This window comes from Silurus aristotelis, assembly GCF_946808225.1.
Source record: "Silurus aristotelis genome assembly, chromosome: 21".
NCBI lineage: Eukaryota > Metazoa > Chordata > Actinopteri > Siluriformes > Siluridae > Silurus > Silurus aristotelis.
Window position 1 is genome coordinate 473,830 of NC_139594.1, and position 9,947 is coordinate 483,776.

The following is a 9,947-nucleotide window of genomic DNA, read 5'->3' on the forward strand; positions in this document are numbered from 1 at the left end:
GTGTTCGTTAGCCCAGAGTCAGAGCTCAATTGTGCCTGTGGTTCCATAGGAACCTAATAAATTCGGCATTAATACTGATAAGAAGTGTGTGTGGGAATGTACCCTTACCCCACAGAGGTAATGAGCAAGTCCATGAGTTTCGGAATGTCTTCGATGAAGTACAGTGTGTTTGTGTCTTTGACAAAATGCATGTTAATCTTGAGCGTGTTTGCTAGGAGGTACAATCCCTCGAGTATCTCTCTCTCAAGTCTGATGAGGTCTTCAGTTCTGCTAAACACTTTGTGTTTAAACATGAGGTATCTAAGTAACAGGTAGCAGGACCTTCAGAGTACCAGACCATGGCCACAAGTGGCAGTTTGGGAATGAATACCAAGCTTCTGCATTGAGGTTGTTCACAGCCCCAAGAACCGACTGGTTCTCTTCTAAACACCTTACTTACCTCCACCTCTGGTCTTCTACCTCACGCTGGGGCTACCAGATTGTGCACCACTGAATACAGTCAACAAATACAGTGAGGACTCAGACTCGACTCTAATCACACTGATCCCATCCTCTGACATTTACAGATAAACACATGAAACGTTCGAATCCATTATAAATATATCAATTCTATTATTTTCTGTGTGTGTGGGAAAATAAACATTTTGTTTTGTATCCTGTGCCCCGTTACTCTTTAGCTGCACTCGTTCTGTGTTATTGCGCTTTCTCTCGTTTGTGGATCTGTTCGTGTGCTTTGAGGTGTCCTGACTGGCTGAAGCATTTGCTGCACTGTGGGCAGGAGTACGGCTTCTCGCCTGTGTGGATCTGCTGGTGTGCTTTTAAGTGTCCGAGGCGGCCGAAGCTCTTGCCGCACTGCGTGCATTGAAACGGTTTTACCCCGGTGTGGATCTTCTCGTGAGTCTTGAGCACACCCGAGTTCCCGAAGCTCTTCCCACAATGTGTACACTGGTATGGCTTCTCACCCATGTGACTTTGCTGGTGGTTACGGAAACTGGCCTCCTTGGTGAAGGCCTTGCTGCAGTGCTGGCAGGAGAACGGCCTCTCACCCGTGTGGACCAGGCGATGTGTCTTAAGCTCCTTGGCGTGGAAAAAGGCCTTTCCGCACTCGTCGCAGGTGAATGGCTTCTCGCCCGTGTGGATACGCTGGTGCGAACGCAGGTCGTCTGCCTTGGTGAAGCCTTTTGGACACAAGCTGCAGTTGTATGGTTTTTGGCCCGTGTGTATCAATTGGTGGCGTTTCAGGTTGCCCGCTTGGCCGAAGCTCTTGCCGCACTGCAAGCAGGAGTACGGCCGCTCCCCGGTGTGGATCCGCTGGTGTGTTTTCAGGTTTCCCAGAGTGCTGAAGTTCTTTCCGCATTGTGTGCAGGAGAACGGCTTTTCACCCGTCGGATTACGAGGTTTACGTGGTTGCGTTTTAGCTTTCGCAGGGTCTGGGGTTGTGGTGTTTGTGTTTGCGGACTGCATGTCATACATGTGAGCGGATGAAAACTCGATAACGGCGTCAGGGCGGAGCTTGTTGAGCTCAGTGCGGAGCTCCGCCATTCGGATAGACTCAAGGATGTTGGACTCCATCGTATCCGATGTCTCGGATTTCTCGGACGCGAGCGTCGAGTCATATTCGTACCGGCTAGCTTCAAGTTCCATTGCATAGTAACACTGCAGGTCAGAACTCTGATCCGACTTGATGTAGTCCAGGTTGTCGTGTGACGTGTAGTCAAAGGCATCATAACTAGACTTATACGAGTCCAACTCAGCGCTGTGGAACGAGTGCAGGTCCGACTTGATGTACTCCAGGCCACTAATCTCCATCCGGATGTGTTCCGTTCCCAGTTCGGCAGTGCTCAGGGGCTGGATTTGGGACACGTCCGCGGTGCGAACCGGTACCAGCTCTAGGTCCGGCTCGCTCTTTACACAGGGCAGCATGGCCGTTGGCTCTGTGACTTCCGAGCTCAGGGTGTTCAGCATGGCCAGGGTCGGCGTCACACACTCGGCACGGAGGGGCTCCAGAGCAGGCGACAAACACTCCGAGGCCAGAGCATTCAGACCCAACGCAACACACTCCGTCTCCATCTCAGCCATCGTCCACCAGATTCTTCCCTCAGCTCGCTACCTACTACCCCTACTGCCGGTGCTGCTGATCTCTGCCCTGATACTGCAGCCTGTGGAACACACACACACACACAGGTTAATGTTAGCATGAGCTTAGTACCAGACAAATAGTTTCTTTTCGGCTTCTCCCGTTAGGGGTCGCCACAGCGGATCCTCCGCACGTTTGATTTGGCACATGTTTTACGCTGGATGCCCTTCCTAACGCAACCCTCCCCAATTTATCCGGGCTTGGGACCGGCACTAAGAGTGGCTGGGGATGGTTCCCTGACCGGGAATCGAACCCGGGTCGCAGCGGTGGGAGCGCTGCATCTTAACCACTAGACCACCAGGGGACCTTAGTACCAGACAAACAAACACAAATCATAATTAGCCCGCAACAAACAAAGCGTGTTTTTTGTGTTACAGGATTGTTGTGTGTTACAGGAGTATAATACAACAAACACTCTCCTGTTAAAAATCAAACACACTTCTGTTACACAACACACTGCTATTACACAACAAACACCCACTGCTGTAACACAGCAAACACACTGCTATAACACAACAAACACACTGCTATTACACAACAAACACCCACTGCTGTAACACAGCAAACACACTGCTATAACACAACAAACACACTGCTATTACACAACAAACACCCACTGCTGTAACACAGCAAATACACCGCTATAACACAACAAACACCCACCACTATAACACAACAAACACCCACTGCTGTTACACAACAAATTCACACTACTTTAACACAAACACACTGCTGTTACACAACAAATTCACACTACTTTAACACAAACACACTGCTGTTACACAACAAATTCACACTACTTTAACACAAACACACTGCTGTTACAAAACTAAAACAATCTTCTGTAACACAGCACAATGCTGTTACACAACAAACACACTCCTGTGACTCAACAAACACCCACTGCAGTAACAAACATATTGCTGTTACACAACAAATTCTCCTGTAACACAACAAACATTGCTGTTACACAACAAATACACACTACTGTAACACAACAAACACACAGCTGAAATGCAAGAAACACACGCTCATGTAACACAACACACTGTTTCAAAAACAGTTACAAAACAAAAACACACTTTTGTAATATGACAAACTCCTGCAACATAACAAACACACTGCTGTTACACAACACACACTGCTGTAACACAGCAAACATACTCCTGTAACAAAACACACTGCTGTAACACAACACACACACTGCTGTAACACAACACACTGCATAAGACGTAAAAAAGGAAACATAGAAAATAATCACAGGTGCACAACACAGATACACACAAACACACACACGAACAAAGTAAAGCTTTGCATTATGTCCAACTGTGTGAATAACAGAGAGTGGGTGGGTGCGTGTGGAGGCGCATGTCAATCAATCAATCAATCAATCAATCAATCAATTAAATAATCAGCAGATCAAAGCGAAGCGGCGCTGCTGAATAAAGAGCTCAGAACTGGAAGTGGAAAATAAACTTCTGCGTTAGCATTAGCATTGTGGGCTAACAAGGTAAATGTGGCCCGTGCTGATTGAAGCTTCGGCACTTATTGCTTGCTTTTATTCATCATGACGGTGTGTGTGTGTGTGTGTGTGTGTGTGTGTGTGTGTGTGTGTGCGCGCGCGCTGTTTGGTTGCAGGATGTACATGGACTCAATGTTTCACTGTTTCTTTCATGAAATCTTGAGAAGAAGCAGAAAAAAGGGGAAAGGAGGAGTGTAGAAGAGACTGAGAGGCCCACACACACACACACACACACACACACCGTCAGCCGCTACAGAGGCCATCTTGTTTATGGCGCTCTCTCTCTCTCTCTCTCTCTCTCTCTCTCTCTCCCCGCAAAACTTTTCCTCTTTCCGAATTTTTGTTTCCGTTTTTGTTTAGTTTCCGTTTGTGCACGCCCCCCCCCTCCCCCTCCCCCTCAAACGAGCCGTGCATAAAAACTAATAAACGGATGTGAGAGAAACAGAACCGGAAACGCAACAATTTATTGCAGTTATTCACAATCACATGCAGACAGTCGACAGAGAGAGAGAGAGAGAGAGAGAGAGAGAGAGAGAGAGAGAGAGAGAGAGAGATAGATGCACAGAAACATAACGAAAGAAAAATAAATGCACGAGAAAGAAGGGGCTCGGGGTGCGCGCGCTCGGGTTTTACCTGCAGTTTCCCCGGTGCATGGCGTTTCCTCTCTCTCTTTCTCTCTGCAGCGCGCGGGCTCGTCGCTCACCCCCGGAGCCGCCACGTCCGCGAGCGGCCTTCCTCCCTCTCCCTCTCTCTCTCTCTCTCTCTCTCTCTCTCCTCCTCCCGTCTTTCCGCGCTCGCGCGCTCCGTTTCCAGTCTCAGAGCGGTGGTGGTAGGAGGAGGAGGTCAGTGCGCGCGCGCAGCCACATCAGGAACAGCAGCAGCGCGCGGCGTCACGGTGCCACTTCCGACCAACCGGGAGGAGGGGCGGGGGGGCATACTTCATCCACTATGAATCAAACCGTGCATTGTGTGTGTGCGCCCCCCCCCCCCCACACACACACACACACACACACACACAAACACGCACACAGTAAATTAGTCGTGCACTGTACAAACTAATCTTCTGCTGCCGGTGTGTGTGTGTGTGTGTGTTCTGTGCACTGTGTGAATTGAATTTACACACTGCAGTTTCTGTATATACTGTAAACACACACAAACACACATCATCTCCAGCAGAAACACACACACACACACACACACACACACTGTCATCTCCAGCAGAAACACACACACACACACAAACACACATCATCTCCAGCAGAAACACACACACACACACACACACACACACACACTGTCATCTCCAGCAGAAACACACACACACACACAAACACACATCATCTCCAGCAGAAACACACACACACACACACACACACACACACTGTCATCTCCAGCAGAAACACACACACACACACACACACACACACACACATCTCCAGCAGAAACACACACACACACACACACACAGTCATCTCCAGCAGAAACACACACACACACACACACACACACACACACACACACACACACACACAGTCATCTCCAGCAGAAACACACACACACACACACACACACACACACACACACACACACACACACACACATCTCCAGCAGAAGCACTGATATTCACCTCATCCTATCACCTCGTGGTTTTACTGTGTATATTTTTATACAGGAAAGAAAACACAAGTATAAACTGTTCATGAAAAAGTTGAACAACTGTTTTGAATTTTTCTGAAGATGTTTCCTCATGACCTCCAGCTTTTCTCTGAAAAATTGCGACTTGTAAATGTCCTTGTAAGTGTGTCTGTGATCAAATCGGATTCTTCTCCTGTCAGTCATTGTGGAAGCTACATGTACTTTACACTACAGGAGCTGCACTGCTGATACTGCAGACCTGAAGGCAGTTAAGAGTATAGTTGATCAGTCACACCATGAAGTTATGGGAAAGAGTAGTGGAAGCCAGGCTGAGAGAAGAGGTGACCATCTGTGCCGAGGAAGAGCACCACAGATGCATTATTTGCTTTGAGAATGTTGATGGAGAAGTATAGAGAAGGTCAGAAGGAGCTGCATTGTGTGTTTGTGGATTTAGAGAAAGCGTACGACAGGGTGGAGAGAGGAGTTGTGATATTGTATGAGGAAGTCTGGTGTGTCAGAGAAGTATGTGAGGGTGGTGCAGGACATGTATGAGGACAGTGTAGGAACGACTGGTTCAAGGTGGAGGTTGGACTTCATCAAGGATCGGCTCTGAGCCCTTTCCTGTTTCCAGTGGTGATGGACAGGTTGATGGACGAAGTCAGACAGGAGTCTCCCTGGACTATGATGTTTGTGTATGATATTGTGATTAGTGGGGAGAGTAGGGAGCAGGTTGAGAAGATCCTGGAGAGGTGGAGGTACACGCTGGAGAGAAGGGGAATGAAAGTCAGTAGAAGTAAGACAGAGTACGTGTGTGTGAATGAGAGGGAGGGCAGTTGAGTGGTGCGGTTGCAGGGAGAAGAGGTGGAGAAGGTGGAGGAGTTCAGGTACCTGGGGTCAACAGTGTAAAGTAATGGAGAGTGTGTAAGAGAAGTAAAGAAAAGAGTGCAGGCAGGGTGGAGTGGGTGGAGAAGAGTGATAGCAGGAGTGATTTGTGATAGAAGAGTATCTGTGAGAGTGAAAGGGAAAGTTTATAGGACTGTGGTGAGACCTGAGATGTTGTATGGATTAGAGACAGTGGTATTGAGTAAAAGACAGGAGGTGGAGCTGGAGGTAGCAGAGCTGAAGATGTTGAGATGTTCGTTGGGAGTGACGACGATGGACAGGATTAGAAATGAGTTTATTAGAGGGACAGCGCATGTAGGACGTTTTGGAGACAAGGTGAGGGAGGTGAGATTGAGATGGTTTGGACATGTGCAGAGGAGGGACATGGGGTATATCAGTAGGAGAATGATGAGGATGGAGACACCAGGAAGGAGGAAAAGAGGAAGACCAAGGAGGAGGTTTATGGATGTGGTGAGAGAAGACATGCAGGTAGTTGGTGTGAAAGAGAAAGATGTAGAGGACAGGGGGGGATGGAGACGGATGATCTGCTGTGGCGCCCCCTAATGGGAGAAGCTGAAAGAAGGTGTTCATATTTATATTTATATTTACTGCAGAATTGGATACATTTTTGCAATTCAATACAATTATTCAAATAAAATCTTCAAAAACTTAATCCAACATCAACAATTTGTTATGAAGAATGTTGTAAAAAAATATTAGAAATAAAATAAAAAGAAATAAACATGAGTTCAGGTTAAAGATAAAAAAAAAATACAGAGAATAAAATCATTGGCTTTAAACACACAGACTTGTTTCTAATCTCGAGTGGATATTATACTTATATATTTATAGCTTTTAATAAAGTCTTTGTGCAGAGTCACGGCCTGAGTTCAGTTTGAATGGTTTTTAACCAGGTGCATTTCCGTGGTGGTCCTCCGTCTGACTCCTCGTCTGCTTTTAAATATCAAAAACACACAAACAGAAATGAGCAGAAGAACAGCGCATGCTGCAGTAATAATGCTGCATTCTGAGGTAATGAGCTACTACGACACCACAATGAGGTACGGCTGTGTGGAGAATAACCGCAAGTGTAAACGTCTGATACACGTTTTCATCACCATCATCATCACACAATCATCATCATCATCATCATCATCACACAATCATCATCACATACCATCATCATCATCACACAATAATCATCATCACACAATCATCATCACATACCATCATCATCAATATCATCATCATCACATACCATCATCATCATCATCACACAATAATCATCATCACACAATCATCATCACATACCATCATCATCAATATCATCATCATCAATATCATCATCATCACATACCATCATCACACAATCATCATCATCATCATCACATTGCTGTTGTGGTGCATGTTTACAGTTACTACATTATACTTATATGCACAATGTGGAGATAAAATATCAACATCCTGATTGATTACATCACTATAAACATCATACACCTCCTTTTCAGGTGTGAATAGTGGGTTGTGATTGGATGGAGGGTCAGGTGTGAATAGTTGGTTGTGATTGGATGGAGGGTCAGGTGTAAATAGTGGGTTGTGATTGGATGGAGGGTCAGGTGTGAATAGTGGGTTGTGATTGGATGGAGGGTCAGGTGTGAATAGTGGGTTGTGATTGGATGGAGGGTCAGGTGTGAATAGTGGGTTGTGATTGGATGGAGGGTCAGGTGTGAATAGTGGGTTGTGATTGGATGGAGGGTCAGGTGTGAATAGTGGGTTGTGATTGGATGGAGGGTCAGGTGTGAATAGTGGGTTGTGATTGGATGGAGGGTCAGGTGTGAATAGTGGGTTGTGATTGGATGGAGGGTCAGGTGTGAATAGTGGGTTGTGATTGGATGGAGGGTCAGGTGTGAATAGTGGGTTGTGATTGGATGGAGGGTCAGGTGTGAATAGTGGGTTGTGATTGGATGGAGGGTCAGGTGTGAATAGTGGGTTGTGATTGGATGGAGGGTCAGGTGTGAATAGTGGGTTGTGATTGGATGGAGGGTCAGGTGTGAATAGTGGGTTGTGATTGGATGGCGGGTCAGGTGTAAATAGTGGGTTGTGATTGGATGGCGGGTCAGGTGTGAATAGTGGGTTGTGATTGGATGGAGGGTCAGGTGTGAATAGTGGGTTGTGATTGGATGGAGGGTCAGGTGTGAATAGTGGGTTGTGATTGGATGGAGGGTCAGGTGTGAATAGTGGGTTGTGATTGGATGGAGGGTCAGGTGTGAATAGTGGGTTGTGATTGGATGGAGGGTCAGGTGTGAATAGTGGGTTGTGATTGGATGGAGGGTCAGGTGTGAATAGTGGGTTGTGATTGGATGGAGGGTCAGGTGTAAATAGTGGGTTGTGATTGGATGGCGGGTCAGGTGTAAATAGTGGGTTGTGATTGGATGGCGGGTCAGGTGTGAATAGTGGGTTGTGATTGGATGGCGGATCAGGTGTGAATAGTGGGTTGTGATTGGATGGAGGGTCAGGTGTGAATAGTGGGTTGTGATTGGATGGAGGATCAGGTGTGAATAGTGGGTTGTGATTGGATGGAGGGTCAGGTGTGAATAGTGGGTTGTGATTGGATGGAGGATCAGGTGTGAATAGTTGGTTGTGATTGGATGGAGGGTCAGGTGTGAATAGTGGGTTGTGATTGGATGGAGGGTCAGGTGTAAATAGTGGGTTGTGATTGGATGGAGGGTCAGGTGTGAATAGTGGGTTGTGATTGGATGGAGGGTCAGGTGTAAATAGTGGGTTGTGATTGGATGGAGGGTCAGGTGTGAATAGTGGGTTGTGATTGGATGGAGGGTCAGGTGTGAATAGTGGGTTGTGATTGGATGGAGGATCAGGTGTGAATAGTGGGTTGTGATTGGATGGAGGGTCAGGTGTGAATAGTGGGTTGTGATTGGATGGAGGGTCAGGTGTGAATAGTGGGTTGTGATTGGATGGAGGGTCAGGTGTGAATAGTGGGTTGTGATTGGATGGAGGGTCAGGTGTGAATAGTGGGTTGTGATTGGATGGAGGGTCAGGTGTGAATAGTTGGTTGTGATTGGATGGAGGGTCAGGTGTGAATAGTGGGTTGTGATTGGATGGAGGGTCAGGTGTGAATAGTGGGTTGTGATTGGATGGAGGGTCAGGTGTGAATAGTGGGTTGTGATTGGATGGAGGGTCAGGTGTGAATAGTGGGTTGTGATTGGATGGAGGGTCAGGTGTGAATAGTGGGTTGTGATTGGATGGAGGGTCAGGTGTGAATAGTTGGTTGTGATTGGATGGAGGGTCAGGTGTGAATAGTGGGTTGTGATTGGATGGAGGGTCAGGTGTGAATAGTGGGTTGTGATTGGATGGAGGGTCAGGTGTGAATAGTGGGTTGTGATTGGATGGAGGGTCAGGTGTGAATAGTGGGTTGTGATTGGATGGAGGGTCAGGTGTGAATAGTGGGTTGTGATTGGATGGAGGGTCAGGTGTGAATAGTGGGTTGTGAAAACGGGGATGTTTTTTAATAAACGGCTCGAGGCAGAAGATGAGTTTGGAGACGAAGTAAAGAAAAAAAAAACATTCAAATGAGATAGAGAACAAAAAACAGTTCAATCCAACAGCTTCATTATCTATTAAGAACTATTTATTCAAACTCAGGTAAATAAATATAATCATCTGGCACTACTTTATCTGTGTGTGTGATTCGGAGCAGCAGAACTGTCGCTGTAAAGAGTTGTGTATAAAATGCGTAATGAAAATTAAGTGTTA

The 9,947-nt window shown here is 46.7% G+C and overlaps 1 protein-coding gene across 4 annotated transcripts in view; it reads right to left on the bottom strand.

Moving 5' to 3' along the window:
- Positions 1-4,566, bottom strand: part of LOC310716781 (uncharacterized protein) — a 25,007-nt gene extending 20,441 nt beyond the window's left edge. For 2 of the 4 annotated variants that reach the window (XR_014530668.1, XM_083524213.1), the window contains exons 1-2: positions 4,293-4,566; positions 963-2,159 (exon numbers count right to left, since the gene is read on the bottom strand). Coding sequence is in view for 3 of the 4 variants with exons in the window: in XM_083524213.1 (XP_083380339.1) it covers positions 963-2,079 (1,117 nt within the window). In the remaining variant the exon portion in view is untranslated. Of the gene's footprint in view, positions 2,202-2,443; positions 2,775-4,292 lie in introns of those variants that run through there. The other 2 variants (XM_083524211.1, XM_083524212.1) reach the window with 2 other exon arrangements.
- Positions 4,567-9,947: the final 5,381 nt, after the last annotated feature.